Source organism: Ranitomeya imitator, chromosome 3, assembly GCF_032444005.1.
Source record: "Ranitomeya imitator isolate aRanImi1 chromosome 3, aRanImi1.pri, whole genome shotgun sequence".
Taxonomy (NCBI): Eukaryota; Metazoa; Chordata; class Amphibia; order Anura; family Dendrobatidae; genus Ranitomeya; species Ranitomeya imitator.
Window position 1 is genome coordinate 42,254,067 of NC_091284.1, and position 16,810 is coordinate 42,270,876.

Here is a 16,810-nt window from a genome sequence, read left to right on the forward strand (position 1 = left end):
AGAACCTGCTGATATGGAGGGCAGAAACTCTAACAGTGAGCCGGAAGCTACTCTGTTGTCTGCGAAAGTATTTTCTCTGCCTAAAAGCTGTAACAGTAATATTATCTATGGGCATAAGACACGAGAATATTAATATTTATATCTAAATGCCCAAACATTGTAAGTAATAAAAATAATGGCAAGTAGAAATAACTTTTTTCTCCCTTTAAATTATTAAAGATTAATTAGAAACGCATAAAAATACAGTAAAGTGAATAAACACATTTTCATAACACTTTATAAAATAAACAACACAGTAATAAATACATACTTGGTGTCCCTGTTACTGTAATAATCTGAACAATAAAGTACACTCGTTATTTATGGTGATGTAGTTAAGAAATGTTGTAAGTTGTTTGGGCTTTTTTTTTGCATTTAAAACAAAATAGTTAATCTAGATCTACTGGTCATAATGGCAGCTAAGAAAAGAGGTTGTAGTAAAAAAAAAAAGAAAAAAAAGTGATGACTTTTTTCTGCTATGAAGGTGGAAACGAAAAACAAAGAAACGCTTTTAAAATGTCTATTATTCGCATTTCCGGCTGTAAATATATGGAATGAAGTTTGCAGCGTGCAGCTGCCCGTGTAAGCCTGATGGTTGGGGAATGAATTATTTCTACACAACGCCTATAATGTATGTCAGTCACCATGCTGCAATCTTATCACCCTTATCAGATGTGATGGATGTCGTGGCGAATACATATGTGATCATGTAAACAGTAAACTATGTGCATACATTGCCTCTAATCACATCTCCGTATGGACACTCCGGTTTTCCGAGCACGAGCGGATCATCAAATACAGGATGCCCGGGGCTCAATCATTTCTTGAATGTTTAAAGGATAAGAAAACTTTGAAATATTGGTACTTTTCCTATATTCAGACGTCAGTCATCCTCCAAGCTGCATCTTCTTGGCGCAACCTTTTGGAACTCCATGTCAGGCGCTCCTCGTTATCCAGGCTCCACTTCAGTCTACGACAATTAAAGAGTTATTTTCCTCATCATCATCAATAGTTAACATTGCAAAATGCTTGTAATTGTTGGCTCGATACTTGTTGGTTAAGTTACCGGCCACCCGTAGTCATTGGCACAATGATGAGAATATCCGGTCATAGCGCCAAAAAGTAGAGATAACTGGTGCTCGGATATTGGCAAGACTGACTTGGGATAGTGCCAAGATCGGAGATGACTGGTTACTCACGGACAGGTACGGACTGGGACTGAAATTCAGCTCTGGCATTTGAAATCACACAGGCCCATGTTGTCCGCGTCCCCATGAACCAGATGGGGATATATTACTAATATTACCTTGGATGGAGTGTAAGGGGGTCTACCAAGCTGGGGTACCTCTTTCAGTACCAGCCCGTGTTTCAGGAGGTCCACTCTGCTTTGGCTGGAGTCTGAATGAAGGACGCTGGCTGGAATTCCTTGATTACCTGGGAACATATAAAATATCACTGCTTCTCCACGTATTTCCAGTCTGACAACACTTTATTCACCGGACACAGAATATATCACACAGATACAGAGGGCAGGCCAATAGAAAAGAGGCAGGCCAGACATAATAATAATAATAATAATCTTTATTTTACATTACAATAGCCGCAGGGGGCCGGAGCCTGCCGATATTTACTGTGGGAATTACAAAGGTGGGGGGAGGACAGAAGGGGGATATCTTGTCCCCTCTGCCCAGGGGCGAAGCTTGTGGGCTGATGCATCTCACATGGAACCTATAATACATGCACATAACTACACAACATATTCTGAGTGCTGAGTGGTTCCGTAACACGTAACATGGAGGAAAGGAAGATTTACTACAAGACCAATATTTCTGATGATACCCGTGGCCTACTGGGGTAAGTGACGGAGTTAGCGACTTGGTGCTCCGCCACAACTCTTGCAGTATGGGTGTCTTGAGAACACCGATTCTGTTAACTTTGCAGACGTTGCATCCGTGCCTTTATAGACTTTCTACTAGGCACTGCTCCTGATAGCCAGTTTCCTACTCCACACTGATGAGGGGCAAAAACTCGAAACAGCTGTCTGTGGATGGATACCATGCTTGGCATAGGTGGTTTTCCTTTATTGGATGTTTTCCTTTATTGGACGCTGCCCTTCCCTTGGTTGTTCCTTCCCGGGGAAAGGCCTGGCTATTCACTGCCTGCGTTGAGAAACACGTGATGGAGTCTCCGCAGCTCCTCTACATGCATTTGCATAGTGGGGGGCAGTGTTCTGGATCACTGCGTTGAGAAACACGTGATGGTGTCTCCGCGGTGTTGGATGTTTTGGTCTCCACGAGGTCAATCATCCGTGCCTTTATAAACGTTGCAGACAAGGCGGCCCATGACCAAACAGGCCCTTCTGGCATTTGCCAGAATTCCCAGATGGCCAGTGCGGCCCTGCTCACGGATTACTGGAGACAATACCACATTGCATGAACAATAAACTTATAGAATCACATTGGTCACATGTGAAGCGCTATGGAACAAATGGAGCTATAATAATAATAATAATAATAATAATTGGTCCGAGTGCAATCCGATGTTTTGTCAGCTTGCACTCGGATTGAAAATACAGCCATGTGCACGAGCTCTTTAGTCTAAACTATTCATTGGGGTCACTGCCCAGGAACCATGACATATTTACAATTATTTTAAGGATGTGAACACTTTGCAATCATTTTTGCAATGGGGTTCCATGTACAATATATTGTCGTACTCTCTTTTGTGAGCTGCAGAATGGGTTATCTAAGAATCTCTCAGGGAGAATATTTTGATAGGGAGTTTGTAACTATTTTATTCGTCTTTTTTTCTCAACTTCTTTCACCTTAAAATACCTGTCGTCATATATCACCTGAGAAGATCCAGTAAAAGAGTCACAAACTTAGAAACTCACTGATTTATTCACAGTTAACTCATTCCGTAGCCAGCAATGTGCAGGGAGACAAATAACCTTAGTCCAGAGTCACAGAACCGTACTTTCTCTCATCCAAGAAAATTGATCCAATTATGTCAATCACACTGTGATCAGAATGTGCTCGGATGTTCTCAGATGTGGATGAGATGGAAAAAAAATTGTTCATCTTCTCCATTCTATCAGTCTGTTAAAACTGCACCGAACTCAGATGACATCCTATTTTTTTGACGATCCCATTGACTTGCTTGGCCAGGTATGAGCCGATTTACGGCTGCAAATTATGCATGCAAATCGGTCCAAGTAAAAATCGGACATGTGCGCGGCCTCATAGAATAACATTGGTCCGTGTGCGATCTGATGTTTTGTTGTATCACATTTGGACCAAAAATGCGGTCCTTAAAAGCAAAACGGTGCAAAATTTGTGATGGTGCCCAAGAGCAAAATATATAAAAATTATACAATTTAGCAAATTTGTAATGAAACCCAAGAGCAAAATATATCATTTAGTAAATTTGTAATAAAAAAAACATGCATATAAATGGAAAAAAATGTCTCCAGAGGTGTCCAAACCCTTTAAAGGTTTAGGTAACCTTTAAGGTTGTGCTCTTCTTACTTGCAGGTATTAGAGGATGGATAGATAACTTATTATAGTACGTGCAGCAATGACTAGTGATAAAAGGAATCTGCTCACATTGCTGCCATACGCTGATGTTTCCGGATTGTGTCTGGGTCTTAGCAGGTCGGATCATGAATTACTATTTACCTTTGAAATGGTGCCAAGATAAATGCCCGCAGAGCACTACCATTAGATGCTGTATTACCACAATGCCCCCTGCTGGCAGATTCCCGACAGACAGAAAACAGGCAACCTGGCTCTACTGTGGAGTTTTTTTTCAGTCTAGTGGTGAAGATATAGGGGTCACCGTGGAAGAAGTTGTGGCCAAGCCTGAAGCCTAAGGGTCGCAAGCTGAACCTATGTGCCATGAGGATTCACATCTACATTATAGGAGCTATTCGCAGCCTCTGTTCCAGATCTAACAAAAAATATTGCATAACAGATAGTATGAAAGAATTCCAATGGAGCCTGTTACAGTCAATAGGGATAGGAGAGGACTACTTGATTCCATGACATTGGTATTGTTCGATAGCTCAGTAGGATTCTCCTATCTTTAGTCCCCCTCCCCAAATTCCCGAATAGACCCCATCCCCAATAAAGACAGGATTCAAAACTTGGATAATAATTGGCCACAGTGGCCTTTATTATAAACATACAAAATATAAAGGTAAAGTAACGTGGGGAGGTCCTTGAAGCTCCAAACTGGTGGTAAACCATAACATATAGAGTGGACAGAAACCAGACCATAATTTACTCCCAGCCGCTACCACCTGGCTCAGGAGCGCCAATATACCCCGAAGGGTTACCATTGTCCACTTTACACCTGGGAATCCGGCCCACCGTTGCCAAGATTCCCCCCAAAACCACCAGACCCGAAACCAAACTTTACACCAACTGAAGAATCCGTATCCCGACGGATCTCCCAGGCCAATTTAGTACCAACTCCAAGGACCTCTCCCACCAGCCACCATGACCCAGAGCAACGTAGCCCCAGAAAAACCCTCCAAACGAGAAAACGGACAAAACAGGGTGGGCGGGATCTCACGCTTGGCCTCCAGAGCGGGAACTGGCCAACCCCACCCCCTCATTGCCCTATAAACCCCCCCTAATGCATACTACCCCCTCCCCTAAAACATGACCCCACCCCCTCTATCCTTCTTCTCCAAACCCTTGTCATGACGGCCTGCACGTACGCCGTCTGGGGGAAGGGGACGGCTCGCTCCGGCCTGCTCTTTCCATCATCTAATGGATCCAGCATTGTCGTTAATTTCTGCGTTCTGTTCCAATTACGGTGAAAAGCAACAAATTAACAAACACGGGTGTGAACAGAGCTTTAGCTACACCAGATTATTTTTTAACTGCTGCAGTTGAAAGCCATAGCATGACTTTGTGTGACGGTATAAGGGTGTGACAGGAGCGGTCCTGCGCCTCTCCCCTAAAGACAACATCTGCGGGAACTGAATGTGAATACATGTTAGAATACGGTTTTATTGTACGGTTTTGCATTGTATGAGTAATGTAAAATATGAATCTCCTATGAATCTTATAGGTGCTAATATGTGTAGTAAATGTATTGTAATGTATAATGCAGTTTATGTAAAACATTTAGGGAAAGTTTAGGGATAAGCTTAGGGTAGCATAAGGGATAGCACGGGATATAGGATATAGCGTTAGTATCAGGTATAAGCAAGGAAAAGTGCAGATGACGCACAATAGATTCAGGAAGTACGGTAGAAATTCGCAGGTTTAGGCTACAATTAAATGTTTGGGACCAGCTTGAAGGGCACAAATGGCTACAGACTGTCAGGCAGCATGAGAACGGCCGCGACAAACTTCAGCGGATCTTCCCTAGACGTCGGGGGCCTACGGCCCTAATTAGGTATGGAGAAGCCAGACACCATTGCCTATTTCAGCTGGATGTGCGTTTGAGGAAGCACATTCTGTTGAAATGTATTGCAGCAAAGAGATCCGCCTGCTCCCTGCACTGCAATACACACCATCGGCCAATCAGAAGCCAGCAGTTGATATCGTTGAGCCCATCATAGGTAACGCATGGCAGTAATGTCATGCGTTGCCTATGCTGGCACAACAAAGTCAGCTTCAGGCTATAGAAGAGGACACCGTACATCGTGGGAGTGTAGAAAGTTAAGAAGAATCTGTTTTTCTTATGTGTTCTTATGTGTTAGGAAAGAATATCTGAACGGACATTATATGAGGAAGGGGGCCAGAATGGGGGTCATTATGCCAAGATGGGGTCATCATACCAGGATGGGGGTCATTATATGAGGCTGGGGCCCATTGTACCCGGATGGGAGTCATTATACCAGAATGGCGGTCATTATACCATGATGGGAGTCATTATACCATGATGGGAGTCATTATACCAGAATGGTGGTCATTAAACCATGATGGGGGTCTTTAAAAGAGGATGGAGCCCATTATACCAGGATGGGGGCCAGGAGAAGGGTCATTATAACAGGATGGGGATCATTATACCAGAATGGAGGTCATTATACCAAGATGAGCCCATGATGTGGATCATTATACCAGGATTGGGGATATTATTACAAGAAGGGACCAGGTCGGGGGATATTATACCAAATTGTGAGTCATTATACCAGGAAGGTGCCAGGATGGGGGACATTGTTACAGGATAGTGGCCAAGATGGGGGATATTATTACAGGAAGGGACCAGAACTGTGGATATTCTTACAAGAAGGGGCTAGGACTGTGGACATTGACCAACATGCAGGTCGGGGCCCAGATCCTAATTTTGCAATGGTGCCCAGCATACTCTACCTATGCCACTGTGAGTATGCATTATGGGAGCTACTGCTGAGCTGACGAATCTGAGTTTGATATACTTCAAGACTGCGGTGCTATGATACTTACACAGAACTCCGTAAACGCTGGGCTGTTTTTGTGGTTGTCAAAAACATCCTTTCCGGTACGCTACAACCACCAAGCTTTGTGTTTAGTACCAGCAACCACCAAGCTCAGTGCCTCAGTTTTGAAGTGCAACCAACAAGTACAGCTGTGAACGTTTGTTGTCTCATTCTGTGTCCATCGTTCGTTAGTCAACCCTTGTGTCTGTGTCTATCATTGTCTATGTTTGCGCCATTTTCAAGCCGTTCCCAGGGTCAATGTGCCAACGACAAGCTCTGACTCGCTTAGAAGTCTTGTGAGCACAGAAATTTACACTACAATGTTAAGAAACGTGAAGCACCTGAAAAGTGTAACAGTCTGAGTTCAGGAAATGATAGATTTCCATGGAGCTTTCATTTGTCATCTTCGGTATCAGTGGAAGCTTTTTGGAAAAGGTGCAAAAAACCTCTCAAGATGTCATCCCTGTGTTCTCCAGGTTGTCAGCTGAAGTGCTGACTCTGGGCTTTCATTTAGCGCTGTTCCAGCAGAAGACGGATAGGAACTGTCAGCTCAATGTTTAGACGACTAATAAACTGCTTGGATCACAATGGATGGGATTCTACTCTACTGTGAAATGCGTCATGTGGAGAAATAGCTCTTTGTCTGGGAGAACGGCTATAGCTCTTATTAAATCCACTACAAACAATCAGTTTCGAATGTTTTCCACCTGAAGTGACAGGAAAATTTTTTTCAGACATTTCATGACGCTGAGATTATAACATCTTAATTCAGAACGTTTGTCCGTCAGCACGGAATAGAGAATTTAAAGGTGGAACACAATGAAGTGAACAAGTACAGATAGAAAGTGCTTTTAGAACATAATAGGAAAATAAATACAAAAATTAAAAAGTCGTCAACAGGCTATCCGTGGAGAAGTTAAATCCAAGGAGGAAACCGGCTTTTACCTTTGTGCTGCCTCTTGGATCAAACATCCGGGTACTGATGAAGGTCTATTGTATAAGTCGAAACGTCAACAATATTTTATTGCTGTTATTCAATAAATTTCAGTTTTTCATCACATCTGAGTGCCAAGTTTTATATCTAAAGCGTCACGGAATAGGATCTTACTTTGGCACCGACTGACCAGAAGTGTCGTGCATTTTCTTATCATTTCCATGGAGCAGGTCACGCATCGGAGCAATAAACGCCCAATTAAAGTTCTCCAGTACATAAAAGGTCTAGAATTAAATTATGACTGCTCTAATGAAAGGGGTAAAACTCACAAATTCAGAATCCACAAGGTCTTCGGAGTTTGTGACTTTTACCCCATTTGGATCAAGTCGTCATAAATAATTCTAAACTATGCAAAGCTATAGTACATGGAAATAGAATGAAACTCTTAAAGGGAACCTGTGAACTAACTTGGACTGTGTAGCTCTTTAACCCCATTCCCCACCAAACACGCTAGAAAAATGCAGCAAAGATGCTGCAAACGCCACATGTAAACATACTCTAATGCTACTGATTTTCCCATAGATTTGTGAACAGCGCATTACAGGACCATCCATCGGGATGAGATTTGGAAAAAAAAGCCTCATCCTCATGCTGCCAAATTTTTCTGGATTAACCTGTGGAGTAGATTTTAAAATCGGTCACTTTTTATGTTGCGGATTTTTACAGTGGGTGTGTCTTCCTCTAGCTCCTCCTCCTCCATAGAATTTAAAAAGCACCAACTGTCATCTCCTTTCTCAGTAAAAGGAAAATCTGTCTTGAGAATTTTGAAAATGATTGATCCGTCCAGGAGGAGAAAGAAGCAGAATTTTCTAATAAAATATATTACAAAGTTGTTATTTTTTTCATGTGTACTATCAATCTATGAAATAAAATTTAAAATGACAGGCACTCTTGATTCTAGAAGTGTCAGACAGAAATCATACAAGTTATGCACATCGTTTAGTTCTAAAACTAAGGATATTCCAAGGATATTCCCTCTCTGAACCCTGCTTATACAGGTACTATACAGATGATCAGGCTTTTAAATACATCAGATAGGGATTATATACATTAGTTAGGACTGCTCTATATGGGTATACCTTGACGATTGGTGGAGCAGCTTAGTATACATTTTTTTTCAAAAAAAAAATCAACTAAATACCCTGTTTTTTCCATCTTTTGACTAGCACTAGCTTATTACTGTGATTTTTTTACAACAGAGTATTTTTGACCTCACTGTGCTCTTTTGTGTCTTCAAGTTTTTTGGTGGTGTGTGAACAGGTTCCTACAGACTTGTTCAATGTGCAAGTAGCCCATGTGCTTCTGGTTCTATAATTGTTCTCTTGTTTCTACAAGACTAGGGAGTCCACCACTCCTTATGGGTCATTTGCATCAAAGCTGTTCCATCCAGCATGTCCACATGAATATTCCCTCTCTGAACCCTGCTTATACAGGTACTATACAGATGATCAGGTTTTTAAATACATCAGATAGGGATTATATACATTAGTTAGGACTGCTCTATATGGATATACCTTGACGATTGGTGGAGCAGCTTAGTATACATTTTTTGGCAAAAAAACTAACAACTAAATACCCTGGTTTTTTCCATCTTTTGACTAGCACTTGCTTATTACTGTGATTTTTTTTACAACAGAGTATTTTTGACCTCACTGTGCTCTTTTGTGTCTTCATGTTATTCTTGCAGGTAGATCATGGACTCATTACAATTAAGTTGCCCTTACACATTGCCTTCTTTTTTGGAGACTGACTCTCTGCAAAAAAAGGAACATGGAAATATATGTCCTACTCGTACCCATGTTCCAGATCAAACTTGCTAACTCAAATAAATGATGCCATGAAAAAAAATATGGAAAAAAAAAGTGGATAGCAAACGAGCGTTATCGGCGCACTGTCCGTGTTTTACTGTTTAATGGGTCGCAGAACATAGTAACATAGTTAGTAAGGCCGAAAAAAGACATTTGTCCATCCAGTTCAGCCTATATTCCATCATAATAAATCCCCAGATCTACGTCCTTCTACAGAACCTAAGATTTTTTTTTTCATGAGAGAAAACTTGTGTAATCAGGATTGTAAAGACCGACACATGGAGAAAAAGTGGGTCCAGCACATTGAAAAAAGAACCGTTTATCACATATGAGAAAAAAAGCTGATTTGTGAAACCGGCCTTAATGAGAGTAAAATATTTGATTACATTTTTAATAGCTGAAACAATTAATTTTCATTCTTTGCCCACTGATATCACTGGCATTGACCGTTGCATCAGCCAAATAATCTACAGCCAATATCTGAGTAGAGTAACGTCACATGGCGGCTGTGAGTCACCGCGTGTCCGCTCATTGACTGCCCTTACTAACGTGATTAGCCACTAGTATGGCTATCTTCTGCAGAGTAAATGAAGAGAACGTGATGGACCTATCCAGCCAAATAAAGACCATGAAATTACTCCCTGTGGGAGTCAGACGGTTATCATTATGTCACGGTAACAGTATCAGAGATTGACTAATATAACATTTTCCGTATACAAATATTAACACTTCCTGTAGTACAAAACTGTTCACTTTATTGCCAGTCATTGCACTGGTTACCCATCTGCTACAGAGTCCAATAAAAACTTATCACTTTCATCCATGAAGCTCTCCACAGTTCTGCACCGTCCTCCATCTCTTCCCTGATTGGTATACTGCATTACCCATCCTCTTCATTCCACTAGTGACCTTAGACTAACATCCTCTATAATCCGAGCCTCCCACCCACTCCAGTACTTCTCTCGTGCTACACCAGTATTTTGGAATGCACTACCCCAGACAATCCTGTTAGTTCCCAGTATCCACAATTTTAAGCAGTCCTAAAAACTTTTTTCTTTAGGCTGGCTTGACCTCACTAATCTAACTATTTATTCCCTGTTCTCCCTTCCTTGCTCTCAGTAGCACTTTGTACCTGCACTTGTACAGATCCTGGCTGGTACCCGGCTTATTTGAGTACCTTATTTATTATTCCCCTATTTCCTCATAGATTGTAAGTATGTGAGCAGGGCCGTTACTCCTCTTGGTATGTGTTGACCTAGTGTTACTTTGTTAAGTCTCGTCTTGTTTGTACAAGTTCCCTCTGAATTTTAAAGTGCGTCGGAATATGTTGGTGCTAGAGAATAAAAATTATTATTATTAGGGCAGCACGGTGGCTTTGCAACACTGGAGTCCTTGGTTCAAATCCCATCAAAGACAACATCTGCAAGGAGTTTGTATGTTCTCCCCGTGTTTGCTTGGGTTTCCTCCGGGTTCTCCGGTTTCCCCCCACACGCCAGAGACATACTGATAGGGAATTTAGATTGTGAGCCCCATCGGGGACAGCGATGATAATGTGTGCAACCTGTAAAGCGCTGCAGAATATGTTAGCGCTATATAAAGATTATTATTGTTATGATGGGATATAGCTGCAGTACCATTCATGGACACTACATGAGGCACGGCGCTGTCCCATTTCTTGTGTGCTGCTCCCTCCTCGATCAGGTCAGTTTCTCTTCTGATCATCTCACCATTTTGACTTGCACGATCACATTTTTATATATAACATCAGATAGAACGATCCTGTATGACTTGGTGTCACCCTAAAGAGTCACTCCCCGCTAATGACATGTTTGGTGTACCAATAACATCCATCTGAAAGCCATTATATTTGCTCATCATCTCACATTATAACATCCTGTATATACAGTTTGCTCACTAGGTGACACGTGCACCGATATATAGAAACAAAAACAACAAAAAACAGTGGTAGTATAAAAATATATTTTAATACGGTAGTTTAAATTTAAAGCAAAAAGTCAAATTTTCTCCAAAGTAAACTTCCTAACACTTATCATCGTATCATTGAAATATCATCAAAAAATTGCAATGAAATCATTTGTAACTCATGTAGGGTAAAGTGATTGGCTCCAACGGCTCCAAAAAATGGGGTTATCTTCCACCCGACCCCCATATGCTGATGGCATGTGTCCTCATTGGGTAGAGGTTAGAAAGCGGACTTGTCTGGAGGCGGATTATCTTCCCTTCGAGATCTAACAGTTTTTATCTTAAAGTAGCGGTTCCATGAAAATATGTCTCTTTTAGCAATTTTTGTTGTGTACGCAGTGCATTTTTTATGATACCAATCACCGCCGCCTTCACGTCTCCCCTGCACCAAGTGACGATCCGGATCACACAGCGTCTTCTGTGTGGAGCACAAGTCACTTTCCCAATGCAATCCCATGAGACTCACAGCGAGGCTCTCTTATTGGCAATCACGTGATGCCGAAACGTTCCGCAAAGGAGAAGGCGGCCATTGTCCAAAAAACTAAACATGCACTGCATAAGCGACAGTAGACTGCAAGAGAATTTCATGGGACTGCTCCTTTAACGCCATGCTGAGTCCATTTTTTTTCTTAAAGAGGAAACAAGATATAAGCTGTCCAGAAGATAGGTGATCGTTTGCTGATCATTGGGGACCCGATCTCTGGGATCTTGCAGTATTTGGCAGAACAGGAAACTTTTCTACTTATTATAATGGAGCAGAAGTGCACAAGGGCCACCTGTCGCTCTATTCATTCCCTATGGAGCTGCCGAGTGGCTTTTTCCGGCAGCCCCCATAGAGAATGAATCGAGTGGTGTTAGGGCGTCCAATCCGATGCTTCTTTGTGCAAAGGGGGTAAAGAATCCCTGTTTGGGTAAAATTTTCTTGTTCTACCAATCGGCATGAATCCAACTGGTCGGGCCCCAACCGATTGCCAAGTTATCATCTATCTATCCCTTTAATATTATGAACAACTCCTTTAAGGCCCAATGCCATACCCTCAGCTGGACCATTCCAACACTTTATCTATCCCTTTAATATTATGAACAACTCCTTTAAGACCCAATGCCAAACCCTCAGCTGGACCATTCCAACACTTTATCTATCCCTTTAATATTATGAACAACTCCTTTAAGACCCAATGCCATACCCTCAGCTGGACCATTCCAACACTTTAAACATCTCTAAACATCATGGCCACAACATAGTGGACTGCTGTTTCCCCACTTAACACCCAGAATCTACGTGTCCATTAATACTAATAAGAACACAGGTATATACAGAAGTAGACAGTCAACACAACATTCTTATAAATACAATGTATTTTTTATGAAGTCACATGAATATTGTGCATTTTCGGCTTTCACATTGAGGGATCATATTTTTGTGCAATATCTCGTCCAGCAAAGTTTTGTACGCTCCTTCTCCATATAAAACTTCTCAAAATCTCAGGTCATAAATAAATAAATAGGAGCAATGGTCATTACGCTAGATACCATCGTCACACTGAGTGTTTAGGTCACATACAAGCTGGTAATGGACCAGTAATTGCTCATTAGCAACCTGCAGCCTCAGGAAGATTTTACTTACATCGGCAATAATCCCAACTCATTATCTAATTTAAATGTGGTTCTATCTAAATTTATATTCACCTTTTGTATCTGCGGGTTGTCTGGAAATGTTCAGAAATCCCCTTATCAGCCTTTTAGAGCACCTGTCATGAGCGAATCTTTAAATATTAGGTGGGGAGGAGGGGGATGCAGATGCAGCCTTACTGGTTAAGGGTTAAAGTACAAAGCACAGCTCTGATATCACACCTTATAAAACAATCTCTATGCTACAGCTCCTAGAGGGAGGGTCTAAACAGAAGACCCCCTTCTATGATTTCTATTTCTATTCTATTATAATAAGTATAGTCTAAGGGTATATAAACCACTCAGTTTCAGAGAATCATTTCATATCTGATCTACATCACTTTTTTTATCTTTATTCACACCTAAAGTTTAATTCAGAACCCTGCCGATTGCCCTTTGAAACAGGCAGAGATTATTCTTACATATGCTCCTTAAAGGGGGAGTCCATTTTATGTTAACAGACGTATAAGGAATAGTGATGAGCGAATATACTCGTTACTCGAGATTTCTCGAGCACGCTCGGGGGTCCTCCGAGTATTTTTTAGTGCTCGGAGATTTAGTTTTTATTGCCGCAGCTGAATGATTTACATCTGTTAGCCAGCATAAGTACATGTGGGGATTCCCTAGCAACCAGGAAACCCCCACATGTACTTATGCTGGCTAACAGATGTAAATTATTCAGCTGCGGCGAGATGAAAACGAAATCTCCAAGCTCTAGAAAATACCCGGAGGACCCCCGAGCGTGCTCGAGAAATCTCGAGTAACGAGTATATTCGCTCATCACTAATAAGGAACAACATTTTGTGGCACTTATTAATATTTGAGTTCTACAGGTTCTATTTCTACTCTTATTAGTACCATCCTCCTCGCAGACTTAACAGCTCTGCTGTTCCCAAAATGGAAATTGACGGAGCAGCATGTGAACAGACTTGTCCATCAGCCTCCTCCAAGTAAAAAAAAATACTGCTGTGAAAAAAATTGTCTTTCAATTGGAAGAGTCAGGTCTAGAGATGAGCTGACCAGGCAAAATTAGAATTCGACAATTTGTGCAGACTTTCCCAGGAAATTCGATTTGCAGAGAAATTATTCTCCATGAATTGAATGTCCCTTTTTATGCTCTGGACTCTCTCTCCATACTCCAGAGAATAATAAATATAAGATGTGAAAAAATGAAAAAAAAATCCTTATACTCTCCTTACCGCTCCTCCTCTCAAACCACTCTGCTCCTCACCATCGCCCATCCGGTCTTCTTGCATCTTATTCCTGTCAGGATTGCTGAATCCGTGGGTCACTTCATGCTAGGACTGAGACCCGGGATGGTTCTGCGCGAGGTCACGACGTCATGATGTGAACTGTGACATTACCTGCGCATGCGCACAAATGTCCTAGGCCTCATTAGAGCGGGAAGACCTGGCCTAGTGTAAAGAGGGGATTTGCAAAGAAAATGCAACAAGAAGCAGATGATTGATGGTGAGGAGTGGGGAGGCTGGAGAGGTGATCTGTAAGGTAAGAATATACATTTTTTAATTTTGAATCTTTTTCTGGCCTTGTATGGTTCAGCAAAATGAGTCTGCGATGAAGCAAAATACAAAAAATGTGGAGTATATGAATCTTTGTAATATTCGAGTAGAGTACAATTCCGTCAAAAATATATGTGCTCATCTCGCGTCTGGCCACATGTTCCTCCATCATTAGTCATTTTGGGAACAGGCGTCTGTGAAGAAGGCTGAGAGCCTGTAATACTTATATTTTAGTAATATAAGGTCTTATAACACATTAGTAAAAATAAACATAAAATGGACAGCTCCTTTAAAGTTTCATTCTCACCTGAGCTCCTTCAATGATCTGCAGTCCAGTATTACACAACTCTGAGATTTCTGTAATTTGCATTGCACATGAATGGAGAAGGAAACAACTCAAAGCAACTAATGAGTAAGGGATTGCCTTTGCAAAGTCACCACCTTTTAAGTAGATTCAGACATTGTGCTCAAACTTAGAGTTGCCGAATGTTTATCTATATGATAATATCCTGGTTTTGCTCTTGATTGGTTTTGAGCACACGAAGTTCTTCTGTTAAATCTTTCTTCTTTTGACAGATAGTAGGTTGAATGTCTTCGCTGGGATGGATGCATCTCTCCTTTGAACATCTACATGGGTGATACCAACAAAATATAGATCCTCCTATGAAGAAGAGCATCACCGTTGGCCATGCCAGCATGATGGCCTCACCGATTTCTTCGCGTTGGACAATTTGGCAGTCGGAGAAGCAAACGTTTTTCATGATGTTAAAAGCAATTAATGTTGAGGGTGCGAGAACAAGAATTCCAGCCATGATGAAGTTGAAGCCAGCCAGAAGAAGGCAGCAACTGCGGCTCCTTTCGCCTATAGTGCAAAATTTACTGAACAGCATGCCGATGAGGGAGGTTACACAGCCCATAAATGCCACAATCACAGCAAAGGACATCAAAATCCTTGAAACCTTCATATCTGGAGTCATCGAACCTACTGTTTGGGAATAGGGTTGACAAGACTTTGGGAGGTTGTTTTGTCTTGAGCAGGTCATCCAAAGTCCATCCCAACGGCCTAACCAGTGACCATCGATACGCATGCCGTAAGAGTTGCTTTCTGCTATGATGGCCACTCTCCATTGGGGCATTCCATAGATGGCAAATGTCAGTACGGTGGCCACATTTCCCAATATCACAGCTATGGTCTGGACTATGCAGCTGACCATGTTGTCTTCTAAATGTAGTTCTACGAGGAAAATATCAGACGTATTATATCTGGACCAGGCAATGGCACCTCTTCTATTTAGTGGCTCTTGGTTCGCTTGTTTAGCCTTCAGGATCCAATTTAGAAATGCTCATCAGCAGTCGATACAGGTCAATTTATCTTTGTCTGGGCACGTGTATCACCTTCTGTTTTCCATTGTGTTACCTAATAGGGTGTTACATATCCTGGATGTCTACACAGGTACCAAAGCGACGACTCAGCACATCGACACCTCAGGCTACACTAATCTGCTGCTCGGAACAAATGGAAAGCAGATGTTGAATGTTCGGATCTCTAATTTGTTTGGTATTTCATTTGTTTATTCAGTTATAGTCTATACATTACATACAACCAAACATAATGTGTGGATGAAAGATCTGGAATTAAGATTAAGCACTACAGGTTTCATTTTTGGTAGATTTATGCATTACATGAGCTAAATGATGAATAAAAAATGAGTAAAATGTGTTTGATCGTTTAATAGTGTTGATTGATGAAACCGGTAGTGGGTAGACAATCCATCACTTATCAACCCTGCCAAACATAGACTATAAGATATGAAAAAAATGTTTTAAAGTTCATCTCTACACAGTGGTTTTAAATATGAATTATTAGTCAAATGTAGGCACACAAAAATTAGGACCCCTGTTTAAAACAACATATGAGACCCCATCAAAACATACTTGTAATTTACTTCTTCAGATTAAGGACTGGTCGTTGGAGGGAAAGTAGGATCCTGAGCTGGGAACCCCCATTACGCAGTCAACCCATTTAACATGTACATAGTTTAATTTTTATTCATAAGAACAAGTAGTAAAGGGTAAAAATGTTTCTGGTGGTCGAGAGCATTGAAGAGACTAATGGTGGTGTCCCTGGTGGCCTAAAGTGGTGCATGGATTAGATTGGTACCCCTCCTGCCTTGAGTGGTGGCATGACTGGGCATAGCTATCAGGGGTGCAGTTTTGGAAATGGCCCATGTTCGAGAAGGTCTTGTTACCAATTTTGCCCTGGGCATGGGAGCATCAAGTTAGAAATCTGCTGCACCACCAGCATGCACCACTGCTATTATAGACTTTAGCCATAGCTTGACAATAGATGATTGTGCATGCCCATGGAAACAGACTGACA

General features: G+C 41.5%; 1 protein-coding gene across 1 annotated transcript; it reads right to left on the bottom strand.

Annotated features, from left to right (window-relative positions):
* Positions 1-14,924: 14,924 nt before the first annotated feature.
* On the bottom strand, positions 14,925-15,644 carry LOC138671548 (claudin-8-like). Its single transcript, XM_069759727.1, has one exon. It carries the CDS (start codon positions 15,642-15,644, stop codon positions 14,925-14,927), a length of 720 nt encoding a protein of 239 aa, XP_069615828.1.
* Positions 15,645-16,810: the final 1,166 nt, after the last annotated feature.

What these genes read in the sequence shown, in the direction of transcription:
- LOC138671548 (XM_069759727.1), bottom strand. Translation starts at nt 15,644, where the DNA reads ATGGTCAGCTGCATAGTCCAGACCATAGCTGTGATATTGGGAAATGTG.